The 16,136-nt window shown below is 39.3% G+C and overlaps 1 protein-coding gene across 1 annotated transcript in view; it reads left to right on the top strand.

The window, feature by feature from the left end:
• CNTN4 (contactin 4) overlaps positions 1-16,136 on the top strand; it is a 252,313-nt gene that overhangs the window by 147,922 nt on the left and 88,255 nt on the right. The window contains exon 7 of the mRNA XM_006157939.3: positions 6,088-6,215. Coding sequence (XP_006158001.1) covers positions 6,088-6,215 — 128 coding nt within the window. The remainder of the gene's footprint in view (positions 1-6,087; positions 6,216-16,136) is intronic.

Below are 16,136 nucleotides of genomic sequence, written 5' to 3'. Positions count from 1 at the left end.
ATTAAGTTCTGTGTCACACCTTTATTTTTACTACTTGCTGCTTTATCATCTTTGACTTTCCTCTGATACTATCAATGATTTAAAAAGAGCCCACAGGTAGGTCAGGGCTAACCTATTCCAAGCCAGGAACAGATTTACATTTTCAATTCTTTTTATCTAACTCTATCACTATTCATGAGTATTAGGAGGAGCTCAAAGTTCAATATCAAGCTAATAGCTATAGGTCAGTCAATAGGCTAAAAAAGAAAAAAACTAAGATGAGACGGAGCAAAGAGGAAACTGAAATCTCAGCAAGAAATGAACATGGAAATAAAGCTGTCCTTGTCCTCAATCACTATGCTCATGAACAAAATGAATTCAGAAATATTAGTTGAAAAACTCTTCGTCTAAGTCGTTATAGAATCCAGATCAAAAGCAAGGAGTGTGTAAGTATTAGTATTGAGTTGTGTTTCAAAAGTTTCTTGAGTTAGTCCAAGTTAGTACCCCAAGGCCAAATGCTAGTTTTACAATTAATTCCTGGCTTATACGAATGCCATAAAACAGATGAAAAGCAACACATTAATTGTATACTTAACTTTATATGCAGAAATAAACAGCCAAAAGTGTATGACATACTTGCCTGTGAAGAAACATCGGGTCAATTTTTCATTCTTCGAACTCTGCACTTACTCCTCCATATGAGAGAGTATCCATCAGTTTTCTAGGAACGAGTTCTGTAGAGACAGCCATCACAGAATCAGCTGCAGAATCCATCCCTCCTCTTCAGTGTCACTATCACCTGAACACGCTCAGTAATTTCTTGAAAAGATTGCACTCATCTAATCATAAGGGCTGAGAACTCCATTTCTAATTATTGGCTCATGTATCTGGGGTATAGAAGGGATGCTTTTGGCTTCAGACTTGAAGAGAAACTTAAACATATCATAACCTCTCTGTCTCTCTGTCTCTCACACTCTTTGTTGAGCTTCCTTAAGACGTGCTCTCTCAAAACGACAGGCAAGATCACTGCCAACAGTTCCTTCCCAACTTCCAAATTTAACAGTCCCAGCAGAAAAAGATTGTTTCCTCAAAGAACTCCTGGTTTTGGTGGTGTGTTTTTCCCTAAATCAATTACTGTAGATAACAGAATGGGATCTCCTGATTGCCAGGGCTGGCTCGCTGCCCATCTCTTTAACTAGATAGTGTGTGAAAAAGCTTTCCCATTGGAAAAAGTCATGCTCCTTCTGTGCACTTACAGAAATATGTGCATTATGGTGAACATTGGCTTTATTTCTAGATATATAATTATCTGATGTCTCAAGCCTCTTGAGAACAGAAAATTTCACATCACTGTAGAATAGTGATGGCCTTCTACAAAGGAAAAGTTCAGTAAATATCTATGAATGAGTCTAATATTTCATCCACTTTCTATTACTAGTTGGTATCACCAATATGCCTTGTTAATGTGTCGTAGGACTCCAGAGTGGCAGAACGACTTGTCAGTTGCCTTAGCCTTAACAGAATCCTTTATAAATACTTGAAACCCTGAGTCCAAGAGAGTACAGAGATTCACTTAATAGAAGATTCGGCCAATGGACTTAAGGTGTGCATTTATGTACCAGGCATTATCCTAAGCATTGGACATCTTTACAAAAACCCTATGAGACACAATTACTTTGATTATTCCATTGTCTTAAATAGGGAAACTTAGATACAGAAATATTAACTTACCCAAAGTTACACACAGCTCATAAGTAGCAGGAGACAATTTCAACCTGGAGAGTTTGGTTCCAGAGCTTATAGGGTTTTGTTTTTATTGATTAGTTTTTAGTTTTTGCTATAGGACACATGCGTTCACCAGAGAGAGACAGAGTGAGAGAAAAGGAAAGTGAGAAATCAAATTATGTCTTAGTCTTAGGGGGACACCCATCCATAACCCCTTCTCCTCCATTTTCCTCTTCTAATTTTGGGCATACACACACGAGCCCAGTGTGATTTTCAAGCTATTGTGTCCGAGACTCAAATTGTGTAGTTAGCCATGTGGGATCAAGCTGTTTAACTTCCAAGCCATCTGCTGCCCCCCCAGAGTTTATGTTCCTAATCACTGTATTGCTTAACTAAGAAAGTGGTTGAGTTTCACAAGAGAACAATCCTTCACACTTCTTACTACCTCCATATTTGGATTGTACCTAAGAACAATATGTGGTCTCAGAAATATAATGTGATTTAATAAAGGCCACTGAAATCACCCTCATCTTCCTCACTAACCTCTCTCATCTGCAACTTGGACCTTTAAAGTCTTACCCATGTTTTACATCTTTGCAGATACCAGAGGGAAGATTAAAATGATAAACCAATGTCAGGCACTGAAATCTTAAAAATAAAGTACAAGAGTTTGTTAAGTTATTGTGATGGGACCAGCAGATGGCATATGGGTACATCACTGGACTTCCACATAATTGACTGCAGTTCAAGTCCCAGACATAGTGTCTTGAAATTCATGCCAGGCACATGTGTGTGAGAGCCTGAAATCCCAAAAGGAGAATAGAGAAGAATGGACTGAGGGGAACCCTGTACTAGGATTGTGAAGAGGTAGCTGGATCCCACAGCTGGAGTAGCAGCATGATGCTGGGGGCTTTTTCTGCAATGGAGATACCAAAAGAAAGAATCTGAGATAGAAAAGATAGCAGGACAAACATTTCTAGAGCACTGTATAGTTAATGGAAATTCTTATCTATCTTACCTCATGATAGGAGATAATCGTCATGATATTCTGTGAAAGAAACTAAAAGTTAGACCAGTAGCTTTCACCTGGGGGTGATTTTGCTCCCCAGGGGATATTTGGCAATGTCTGCTTTTTATTCATTTATTTATTTATTTATATTTTCATGGCTTAAGGATAGGGACAGAGCTTGTAGAGTCTAATAGGTAAAGGCAAGGGATGGTGTTCAGTATCCTCCTCAGGACAAAGAATTATTAGGTCCTGAATGTCAGTAATGCCATGCTTGAGAAACCCTGTCTTAGTGTATAAGCCAGATCATACACTTGACAAGTATCAGGGTCAAGGAAGGAACCCAGGTCATCTGGTGACAAGTCCTTTCCTTGTTTCTCTACTCATATCCTGTGGCATTTTACAGTTTGACACAAACAGTACTATTAGGCTTTTGGAATCACAATGATACCATTTTAAATGGTATAAATTATTAATAGGCCTTTGTGCTTTGAATGCGTTGGCTTACCTCTGGGGCCTCTAATATGCCCCAGGCAAATGTTACCTCACAGAAGATGAGTCCAGACCCAAAAAACAAATGTCACCTTATTTAATGAATTTTCATTTTCTGACTTTCACCATTTCTAACATAGAAATATGACTAATTCCTTTCAAGCTATTTTTGTTATTATTGAGGTAATTAAGATTTAATCACCACTCTATTTTTGTCAGTACATCTGCTCTTTAGCAAATGAAGAATCACATGGCCTTTACTGAGCAACTGTTATGTGGTATCTGTGGTGTTAATGAATAAAAGGCCTCCTTGTCTGTATCTTTAAAAAAAAATTTTTTTAAAGGCTTTGTTTAGCTTTTGCTCAATCATTTTTTAGAAAGTCTTTTGTTTTGTTTTGTTTTTTCTATTAGGACACGTGCACTCGCCAGAGAGACAGAGAGAGACATAGAGACAGAAGGTGAGAAATCACCCCCCGGGGGGATGGCCACACTGCAATCCCTTCTCCATTCTCCTCTTGAGATTTTGAGCACGCCTGCACACATACCTGGGGTGAATTTTAAACTGCCAGGACCAGGACTCAAACCGGGGTTGGTTACAACGTAACCATTCTGTCATCTGTTTGTCCCACTAAATCATTTTTTAAATTGTAGTTTTAGCTAGTAGCAGTAACACAATGCTAAAGCTACTTGGAAAGTCTCAGTTTCATATCCCAAGGTCTCTCTCTCTCTACATGATGGCTTCACGTGGATGTGCATGTGATCCTCGCTGGCTGAGGCTGAGGGTGGATCATTGCATGAAGACCTTGTTGGGAGTACCTCTCTCTCTTGTCTCTCTCCTTCTCATAGGAGAAATAAATAAACCTTAAAAAATGATAGTTTTTAGACATTCTATGATATATCTATTTTAAAAACCAGAAACCATATACATAAATTAATATGAGCTTAAAATTTACTATACATGACACCAGCAGGTGGCCTGGTGGTTAAGACGCTGGGTTCTCACATGGGCAACCATGGTTCAAGTCCTAGACACAGCAGTTTGAAAATCACACCAGGCACATGTGCATGCGTGCCCAAAACCCCAAGAAAAAGAAGAAAATGGAGGAAAAGGGATTGAAGCATGGCCATCCCCCCTGGGGAGTGATTTCTCATTTTCCCTCTCTCTGCCTATCTCTGTCTCTTTCCAGAAAGCACACACGCCCTATAGCAAAAGCAAAAAACAAAATCCACCCTACATTTACATTATTTTTAGCTTACTTGTCTAGTAAATCTTTAGCTTTGTTGATTTTGGTTACTATATAAGGACTTCCTTTTTTGAGTGATTTAAGAGCATAACTGACCAATGGGCATCTCTTTTTTTTTCCTTTCATGGCAGCAGGACTTACCTAGTATTAATGCTGCTTCCCATTTTGTCTTTTGCATTCAAACCCACCTTTGTAATAGCCACCACGAAGGCAGAGTTAGACTTTGAAAAACTTGTTTTCCTTGAGGCTCCTCATGCTTCATGGCCTGAGAAATGTAAACGCCCTCAAATCTTGCAGCAGCAAAGATCAGTCCAGCTGCTCCCGGTACAGGCCCTAGCTCCAACTGACTCCCTTGCCTCCACCAGGAACATGGTTCATCACAGTGCAGCAGCTAAGCCTGTGACCCACATCCCTACCAGAAAGTGACACAGCCACCGCCAGCAGGAAAAACACCCAATCACAGGCACCCTAACTCCTTGTCTATACTTTATACATTGATTTGGGATAACTAGGTTAATTTTTATATTGACTTCAGGTTGTCAGAAAGGATAGTCAAAGTATAAAAAGAATGCTGACTGAATTGTCATATTAAAAGAAAGTATGTTGGGGCCAGCAGATGGCGTAGTGATTACATCACCGGACTCTTACATGGCTGACGTCGATTTGAGTTCTGGACCCGGTGACTTGAAAATCATACCATCATACCAAGGAGGTGTGCGTGTGTGCCCACGATCCCAGGAGGAGGATGGAGGAGAAGGGATTGCTTGGCATGGCCATCCTCCCTAAAGGATGATTTCTGACTTTCCCTCTCACTGTCTGTCTTCCAGCTTTTATGTCTGTCAGCAAAAGCATTTGCTTTCCTTCAGAAGGTATATGTTTGTTGCTACTCGTGGGGCATGACATGTGCCTTCCACATTTACAGGCCTGCCAAAATCACACCAAGTAGTGGAATATTTTAATTTTTTTGAGTTCAGCTTTTGTATCACCTAAAAACTATATTAACTATTTCAAAAATAAATATGTGTAATAATACCTCATTTAATTTAGGCGTCTTATGTAGAGAAAACCAAACAAACAAACAAAAATCCACTTTCAATGAAAAGGCATAAAGTGGTCAATCAAGAGTTTTTTGTTTGTCTGTTTTTTCTTTCCGTATTCCTTATTGGCAGTTTCTTTTAAGAATTATTTTATTTAACTTTATTTATTTATTTATTTATTTAAATTTGACCAGAGAGTAATAGAGAAAGTGAGGAAGCAAGCTGCTGGGTCTCGAACCACGTCAGGCATGTGTGAGTCCAGTGCCCTTAACCGCCTTATTGCTCTACAATAAGACTTTTCTTTGCACAAGGTTGTTAGAGCTACCAAAGGGAGATCAGTGGTTATATCCTATTTAATATTTATGACAGCTAGTGCAACAGAATGTTCAGATCATTTTAGTAAAGAAGGATTCAAAGTTCTAAGCAAAGTCACATATCCCAATTATGTTTATGTATATGTAGACGAACACCCTAAATAAGGATGAGGCTGTCAAATGATGTCGCCATAATGTCCAATTTGAAAGATAACAGGGATGACAGAAATAATTTCCAATGAGTCATATGATAACCTTCACCATTTTTGGTTCATTTGCTTTGATTTCAGAATTACCATTTCTGAAGATGGAAACCTCAGAATCATCAACGTGACTAAATCAGATGCTGGAAGTTACACCTGTATAGCCACGAACCATTTTGGAACTGCTAGCAGCACTGGAAACTTGGTAGTAAAAGGTAATGGCTAACCCAGAGAACTCATATATCACTCTCTGTGTCCTCATTTCGAATAATGCAGTCTGCAGACGTGGAATCATTCATATTAATATGTACAGATATCACTGTGTTGCTAAATTAATTCATCATGGCAAACATGATATCATTAATAATTCCTAGAGAACTGTTAGTAATGAATATGATTGAAAGGCTATCTTATTTCAGAATCACCCAATACAATTTTGAGAATTACAGCCATTGTATCTATTATGGTATTGTAGCTAGTGTTATCTTCAGTCCTTTAATTAAATTTCTTTCAAGTCTCCATAGATTTCAAATTCATGTCTATGAATACTATGCTAACAAATTAAAACCCCACGACTCGGGTACTATTTTTAGCAAACATTGTTTAAACTATGACATTGGTGATTTTTAAAACAGTTGCCCTGGTTATTGAAAGATATGGGTATGGCTTATTAGATTAATAAAGGGTTTTGATCACCTCTGTGCTTTGCTTTAGTCACCCAGCCAACCCTGTCAGTTTCAAGGAAATAAAATTTTCCACATACCTTACCCTGGGTGCTTTATAGCTATGACAAAATGTCCTGTCTGCTCTCAGCATAAGCACATGATGTGAGACTATTCCAACACCAGGACAAAAGTGCTAAGTAAGAATTGTGAAGGATGAGATCTTAATTTACATTTCATTTGCATTTCTACCACTTTATGTCCTGCCCAGTCATAGAATTTTTGAGTCTAAAGGATCTTGGTGATCATTTGACAGAAGAAGGTAAAACTTTGGTAGATGGTGTTCTCAAAAGCCCCAGGAGCAGAAAGGGACCTTGTTTCCAGAGTTCCTGATTCACAGTTCTCTGCAGCTCTTTATCCTGCATCAGAAAGAGGTTTTTTTAACCCATTTTTCCTGCTTATGCATAATAAATACAGATGAACGATATAATAGGATTTCCTCTTATCCATTTGTAGCTCCCTCCATAAAGTAAAATAGTTTAAGACAAATATGAATGTCCATTTTCATTTTTAACATAAATTAATTATATAGTTCAGGGTCACTAGAAATTAGAAATGTACTACCATTTTGGGAAGTCTTTTTTTTTTTTTTTTGAGATGTTTTGCTATAGGGCACATGCGCTCACCAGAGAGACAGAGAGAAAGCGATAAATCATCCCCCCCCCCTTCTCCATTCTCCTCTCAAGATCTTGGGCACGCACGCACATGCGCCCGGCATGAGTTTAAACCACTGGGTCCGGGACTTGAACTGCAGTTGACTACATGGGAGTCAGCAACATAGCATTACACTAACTGCTGGTCCCATTGGGAAGTCTTTTTATCATGAACATACTTGTCTATGTAGACAGAAATTTGGAAGCCCAAGAGCATAGCCCTGTAGTCTAGTGGTTAAGAGAGCCATAGCCCACATTTCTCATCTCAAGCCCTAGGGGCTTGAAAAACATGCCAGGTGTGCACATATGCATGCCCCAGATCCCAACTGGATGGAGAAATAGGAGAAGTGGTTGCAGCATGGCCACCCCCTGCTGGGGAGTGCTCTCCATCTCTCTCTCTCTCTCTGTCTCTCTGGCAAGTGTATGTACCCTCTGGCAAGTAAAAAAAAAGAGGAAATCTATATTTAAATTGACTCCAACAATTTTAGTCTATTAATTATTTCCTCTGAGAAACAGTATCACAGCTCCAGCTAGAGGTCTTTACGATGGATGACTGTCTCAGCTGCAAAAGGAAATTTGGTGATTTACTCAAGAGAGACCCCAAGGTATCAGAGATGGTTATGGCAGAGCTGGGGCCCATTATATTGAGTCTTTCGAAAACTCATGACATATTTTTCTATGTTTTTCTTTACAAAAATGCATCATGACTTTTCCAACAACCCAGTAGAATATTTGCAGATTATGGAGATGCAAGAGAATATTAGGAATCTGTATTAAATGGTGATTAAGGGACAGGGATTAGCATCAGAGAGACCTAGATTGGAATCTCATTCCTCTCACTCACTGGCTCTGTGACTTTGGACAAGACTATTAGCTTTTTATTTTATTTTTTTTTGGACTGTGACAGTCCATGTTAAGTGGTACCTGGGATCAAAGAAATAATAGTAGTTATTTTGTTTTTGTTATTGTTGATATTTTAATAAAATGGCTATGCATCTATTCTAAGTCATATTGAAATAAATATTTATGAATTCTCCACCCCAACAGAATAATTTAGCAAAGAGAAATGATGTTACCACACAGAAATGACTAAGAGTATAAGAGATTATAAGCACCTAAACATAGAAGTCCTATATATGTTCTTCTGTATTGTTGAATGTGATATGTTTTCACATGTAGGAACAAGTTTTGTCCCATATTTGATTATCATCCTTTCTAAATATGTTGGCTTCCTTGGCTTTCAAGAGAGCTGGCAGAAAGGAAAGTTCTCTATTTCCTGTCAGAATTCATATCCAATGCTACCACCAGCCCCAGGACAAAACCATTCCCAACTAACCAGGCATTTCCCTGCTGCTCACCTGAGGCTGGGTTATGGTGCAAACCTTATAAATAGACCAAGAATGGAGTCTCTCATGGCCCCTCATTTTTTTGTGTGTGGATAAAAGTATTACTATGATAGTAACTTATATTTTAACAAACTAAATAATATATTACTTCCCTTCTAGCAAAATGTGAATAATCATCTCCCAAGTATGGTTAAAAGAGATGGTTTTTATGCAGCTTACAGTTAAGCTTTAAATAAAATTAGTAATTACTTGTTTCTTTCCATGTATGTTAGGAAAATATGAGTTTTTCATTAATGACAATGATAACAATCTTAAAATGTATATAAGAAGTGAGTCAGTATAAAGACAAGTATTAAATATGGATTATTATAGGAGAATATATAAAAACCCTGAAGATAGCATGTGAATGACTAATGCTGGGAGATGTGATTTAAGATTAATTTTCAGGAGAGTTGGGTTTTTTTGTTGTTGCTGTTGTTTTCTGAGAAGTTTTTACTATAGGGCACATGCGCTCACCAGAAAGACAGAGAGAGAGAAAGCGAGAAATCAACCCCCCCCCCCGCCCCCAGTGGGGATGGCAACGCCGCGATCCCTTCTCCTCCATTCTCCTCTCGGGATCTTGGGCACGCATGCACATGCGCCTGGCGTGAGCTTAAGCCACCGGGTCCAGGACTCAAACCACGGTCAACTACATGGGAGTCCAGCAACACAGCCATTACGCTAACTGCCAGTCCTAATTTTCAGGAGAGTTTTAATGGACTTATGGAAAGGACTTTGAGTGAGGCATGACAGAAGTATGCCCTCCCAGCACTGGCCATGTGTTTTGCAGAGGCACATAACACACTTTAAAAATAGAAAATTCCTTGGTGCTTGATGGTGGTGCAGTGGTAAACTGCAATGCTGCATGGTGCCAACCTAGTTTGGAAAGCTCTAGGTTTGGGTCTGGATACCTCCCTGGGTAACTAAGTACATGCATGCCCGTAATCTGTGTCTAGCTGAGGCTGGGGGGTGGACCACAGTGTGAAGACCCTGCTGAGGATGCTCTCTCTCTCTCACTTACTGATGGAAGGAAGAAAGGAAGAATATAAACAAACAAACAAACAATGAAAATCCCTAATAGAAGAAAGAAAGGGGAAGGACTGGGACAGAGGGAGCCTGGAGGAAGGTGAGAGGAGGAGCAGAGATGTGTAGGTCTGAGCCCTGAGGTCAAGATACAATGTGCTCAGGGAGGGTGACTGCAGGCAGAGTTCATTGGTTTCAAGGCAAAGCTCTTTCCCAGCTTGGCTGCTGGTTTCAACTGCCATCAGTTCCTCCATAGAGACCCTCTGATTCTTATATTATTTTTTTCTAGGTGAAGTGGGGAGGGGGAAAAAGAAATATGAGTTTTAGTTAGTCAATATGTTCACGAAAGTTAACAATCCTGTTACTTGGAGTAAGGTCAGAAGAGATTTGGGAGATCATTTATCTCCCAGTGCTTGGTTCTGACTCCCATTAGCACTAATGGGAACTGCATGTGTGTGCAGAGGGGCCATCCACACTGCTAGGTCTCCGAGAAGGACATTAACATAAACTGAGAAATACAATTTAGCAATCTGCCCCATAAAGCACAATAGAAGCAGAGAAAACCATTCTGAACTCCACATGAACTGTGCCAAGTACTGAATTGCACATCAAAGTGTTTGAGCCCTGCACCTTTAATGCAAATGTTAACAGTGTAGCCCCAAATATGACTGAACACTGTATTTTAATTCAATTTTGAGATCTACAGAGGGATTAATTTATCAGAGAAGGTGTTCTCTAACCTTAAAATGTGCTTGTATTCGTTTTGATCTCCTTGTATGTCTAGGATTAAAACACTGTGAAGGTCAGACAATAGAACATATCTTTTCTAACCTTTTTACAATAATTCTGTCATTAACTTTGCTTTGAAAACCCAGTCCTCTTCCTCCCCACCCTGTCCCCATGATTTGGATAATGTCAAACAAGGGGTCAGCAAGTAGGGGAGACAAAGGAGGGGACAATCTATTATGCAAGAAAGAGGAGGCTTAAAATAAATTTCTGGCAAGTACCTGTCAAGTGGGTAAATATTCAGCTTATGCATGAGCAGACTTCCAAACTGCAGAATTCTGACAGGTGCCCAGGGGGCTGTTGATTATCTTCCCATCATTGGAATTTCTAAATTTTACCGATTTTTATGTTTCAAGCTTGTTATGTAGTATATTCAGGATTTGGTTTGCTCTTTCATTTTAAGCAAGAACAGTTCACAAGTCAGATGCCCAAATCCTGACAGAAAATATATTTGACTTTTAAATATATGCTTTAGTGATTGTTGACATAAAGAACTGTAAAAAATATGCCATCTGGGGCCAGCAGGTAGTGTGGTAGTTAAGATGCTGGACTCCCCTATGGTCGACAGCGGTTGGAGTCCTAGACCCGGAGTTTGAAAATCATGCCAGGCACTTGTGTGTGTGTGTGTGTGTGTGTGTGTGTGTGTGTATGTGCGCTCAAAATCCCAGGAGGAGAATGGAGAAGGGATTGTGGTGTGGCCATTCCCCTTGGGAGGATTCCTCACTTTCCCTCTCTTTGAGTCTCTTTGTCTCTTTCTGATGAACATACATCCCTATGGCAAAAATCTAAAGAAACAAATAAAGTGCCATGATACAGAAGCCACATGGGAAGGTCCCAAGTTTCCATGCCAAGGTTTCTCTGTGCATGCCCAATACATGCACCTCTATCCACGATCCTATCTGGCTGATGCTGGGCCTAGATCACAGCCTAAGAACCTGTTGGTTCTCTCTCTCTCTCTCTCTCTCTTTCGCTCCCTCTTCCTCTCTCTTTCTGTCTCTCTCTCTCATGGAAGAAATACATAAATAAATTTCTTTACCAAAAAGAAATCCCTGAACTATACGGAGGGCTGACTATATTTACCTCCAATATTTTACTTATTCATTCATTTTTATCTCTGTAGCAGAGTTAAAGGTGTGCCATTTTGCATGACACAGTGTCTTTGCTGTCCAGATTTAATATGCTGGATTCTTTTAAGTAGCAGGCCTGGAGAAGAGCCACATGGAGTATTTGCCTTGGATGTAGTTCAACAAGATAACTAAGGTAATAGCAACCCTAGCTCCTATCGATCACCTCCAGGGCTGAAAATGAAAATTGGGGCTTTAAGCTAGGGATGCTATTACCCTAGTTATCTTGCTGAACTACATCCAAAATGACCTCGAGTAACTCTGCAGCAGGTGGTTCCAGGCTATTCTTGGAAAAACACTGTTCAAAACCACAGAACTTTGTAGATGGCATTTAGCAACTGAAAGTTCAGGACTCAGTAAAAATGCAGATCTCTTGGTCCTCACCCCTAAGCTAACAAATCTAAATCTCACGAATAAGGCCTGAAAAAAATGACATTTTTTTTTTCTGGGACCAGAAGGTGGCACAGTGGTTAAGGTTCTGGACTCACACGTTGCTGACCATCATTTGAGTCCCACGGTGGCTTGAAAATCATGCATGGCACAGGGCGCATGTGCATGTGTGCACTCCTGAAATCCCAGGAGGAGAATGAAAGAGATGGAATTGAAGTGTGGCCATTCCTCCTGGGGGTTGATTTCTTACTTTCCCTCTCACTGTCTCTCTTTGTCTCTTTGTAGCGAGTTCATGCACCCTATGGCAAAAGCTTTAAAAAATAAAAGTCATTTTTAATAAGCACTCTTGTTGATTTTCATGCATACCTACCTAAGTTTAAGAGCATTGCATTTTTGGGAAGTTTACAAACTGTGGCCTGTGGATCTAATCCATCCAGCTGCTTGTGTTTTCTATAACCCAGAAGCCAAAACTAGTCATCACATGTTTAACCCATTTAAGACAAAAAAAGATCAAAATAATAATATTTTTGCTCATGTAAAAATTTTATAGAGTTTATATTCCACTGTTCACAAAGATTCATTAGAATCCATCCACGTCATTTGTTTACATATGGACTATGGTTGCCTTTGAGCAGAATTGAATAGTCATACATATTATATAATATACTTACCTAATATCCTAAACTTTGTCTCTTGACCTGCAAAGGTTTAAATATTTGCTGTTTAGCCCCTTACAGGAAAAAAAATTACTTATCTCTTTTTTTGAAAATGCTTTCCCTTTTTTGGATAAAATCTCAAAATTTGGCACAAGGCAACATCCAGCCAAGTTATATACAACTTTTATTGTATTTGATGCTGATCTTGCATGCTGGAAATGTTCACATCTCCTGGAGTCTGAGTTCTAGATGGAATTGGTATGGTGATTTCTCTCCCAGGACCCTAGCTTCACTCCAGTATCAAAAAGTTTGACCTAAAACCTGGGAGATAAGCTGAAAATCCAGAAGAAAGGAAAAGGTTGTTGATCAAAAGAGAGGAGAGGTGCCAGCAAGTAGCATAGTGGTTAAGGCACTGGATTTCCATAGGGTCGATGGTTGTTTGTGTCCTGGACCCAGCAGCTTGGAACTCATACCAGGTGCATGTGCGTGCCCAAAATCTTGAGAGGAGAATGGAGGAGAAGGAATTGCAGTGTGGCCATCTCTCTGGGAAGTGATTTGTCACTTTCTGTCTCTTTGTCTATCTCTGTTTCTCTGGCAAAAATCTCTCAAAAAGAAAAAGAGGAGAAAAATAACTTGTCAGACACTGGAACAATGCACTAGGATTAGAAAGGCCTCGTACTGGGGGCACAATAGCAAAATAGAAGTTGTTCTGTTAAATATTCACTCTAACTTTATCTGGATTTTAACAGAGATCTTTTTGTTCCTCTGTTTATCCAATTTTTTTAACAACAACAACAAAAAAGTACTTAAATAGCTTTGATAGAAAAGAGGCCCTCAGTAGGATTTAAGACCACATGTACTCCTAACAAGAAATTGTTTTGTAATCTTATTCTCTAACCATGCAAACTAAAGATGCTGTCCTGTGGTTTACTGAATAATTCCTTCATTGCCAGGAGGAGTGCTTATTGTCTAACCTATAAAGAGTAGAATGACTCTCAGAAGAAATTATTCCTTTAACTATATATTTTTATATATAGACGATAGTAAATTTCTTAACCAGACCAAAGATCATCTACTGCAGTATTATTGTGCAATGTATAAAATTCTCTGGTTTTAACTGTAGGACATGGAGAAATATCAACCTTACCATGCATAGCATGACAGACACAATAGTGTAGTGTCTTTTCAGTTGGAAACTTTTTGAAAATGAGTTTGAAGCAGCCTACATCTTCTATGTAAAATTATTCAAGGTTTTATCCAGATTTGACTGAAGATCAATCAGAAATCAGTAACCAGTGATGACGTTTGACTCCTAACGTACCATGAAAGCGTTTAACATTGGGCCCTTATAGCAGAATACATTTCGACCTAATTAGATGTCTTCCACTGGAACCAATTATTTCTAGATGATAATTAAGGGTCTTTCTGATAGGATTAACTCAAATTCTGACCTAAGGCATCCAGAGTAGGAAGAAAAAGTTTGTTGTTAAAAGAGCTAAGTGCTAATTATGATAAGTCCCTTGGTATAAGGACAGAGGCCAGAACATTTTAATACTAGATCCCATGAGATCTGAGATCTGCCACACTGGAGTTGGCATCTGCTAAAATAGGAGAATCCTGAAGAAAGAGTAGTTCATTGGGCCTATTGTTTTTCCTGTGTTCACAGAGTGCGACATAACCTGGAAATCTGATGAAATGGCATCATTAGTTCCCCTAACATTCTTGTGGACACGTAGATCTAGCAAATTGTGTGCCTTTAGCGGTATCAGTCAGGGATAGAATGCTTTCCCTTTGGTTCAAATCTCTCTGTAAAAGAGCTTCTTCCCTTTTGCAATACTGAGATTCAAGCTGATTACAATTGCACATCATGACAGTCTGCCCTGACTCCATCCTGCCTGTCTCTTCACCATCCTCAGTCTAGAAAGAAGACATAATTCCCTAACTGTTGTATTTCTCTATGCCAACTCTGTCCTTTCACTGCAAAGCCTCTGCCAAAAGCAGGCTTCACATTCTTGCTTTTGGTATAAAAGATGCACTATGGGTCAACATGCTTTGAAGAAATGTCAGTTGCATTAGTAATCAAGCAAATGCAAATATAAGCACTGGTGTGACATGATGTTTTACATCTAAGATTGGCAAAAGATAAACATCTAACAATGCCTTTGTAGGTGAGCATGTGCTGAAAAGGGTATTCACATACTCTGAGTAGGGATGCAAATTAAAATTGACATAGTGGAGAGCAAGTAAAATGGAAAGAATGCAAGCTCCATGACCCAGCAATTCCCTCTCTGGGCCCTCAACCCTAGAGGAATCCACACATATTTCAAGGTAGGCCTGCAAAGATGTTCACTGTAATGGGGCGGGGGAGCAGGTCAAAGAATAATACATATGGTATTATTTTATTGCATATATAGTAGATCAAATGTAAAGTTAGTAAAATGAAATAGTATCATATAATGTTTAAACACAGAAATACATGTGCAGCATAAGCACTAACGCATGATCGTATTTGGGAGGAGAGGATAGCCTGCAGTAAGATTATGTGAAAGGACTTTAGTGGTATTATTAATATTCTATTTGGGTAATTTTTAAAAATGGTTTATTTCTCCAGGAGGGTGGGGGGCACCTTCAATAATATTTCATGCTATGGTCTTCCTCCAGCCCTCCCATCCCACCAGGATTTGTGGTGTGCATGCTTGCACCTGACATATACGGATAGACCTGAGAACCAAACCTTGATCTTCTATGTGCATATCTAGCATCAGAATGGTGGCCACCACTGTTGCAGTGGGCATCTGGTTCTATTTGAGTGAATTTTAATATGTAGGGACCAGCAGGTGGTGTAGTAGTTAAGGCACTGGACTCCCATGGGCTTGACCATAGTTCGAGTGCTGGACCCAGTGGCTTGAGACTCATGCTGGGTGCATGTGCATGCATGCCCAAAGTCCTGAGAAGAGAATGGAAGAGAAAGGATCGTAGCATGGACATCCCCCTGGGGGATTCTTGCTTTCTGTCTCTCTGTCTTTCCAATGATTACACACACCCTATAGCAAAAAAATAAATAAATAAAAAACCTTAAGAAATGTATATATTCACAGGTGAAAAACACTGAAGGTATATGAAGACATAGTAAAGACTGTTAATTCTAGAAGTAGAAATTTGAGTATTGATAAGGTTTGGTTTCTTTGTTTTTGTTATTTTTACATGTTGTATATTATCTCAAAAAAAAAAAAAAAAAAAGAAAGAAAGAAAACCTGAGGCCAGCAGGTGGTATGATAGTTAAGGCACTGGACTCCCACATGACTGACTGCATTTTGAGTGCCAGACACAACAGCTTGAAAAACACACCTGGCACTTGTGCATGCATGTCTAAAATCCCAAGAGGAGAATGAAAGAC

The sequence above is a fragment of the Tupaia chinensis genome, unplaced genomic scaffold (assembly GCF_000334495.1).
Source record: "Tupaia chinensis unplaced genomic scaffold, TupChi_1.0 Scaffold000565_1, whole genome shotgun sequence".
In the NCBI taxonomy this organism is placed as follows: domain Eukaryota; kingdom Metazoa; phylum Chordata; class Mammalia; order Scandentia; family Tupaiidae; genus Tupaia; species Tupaia belangeri.
This window is presented reverse-complemented; position numbering and strand designations above follow the sequence as displayed.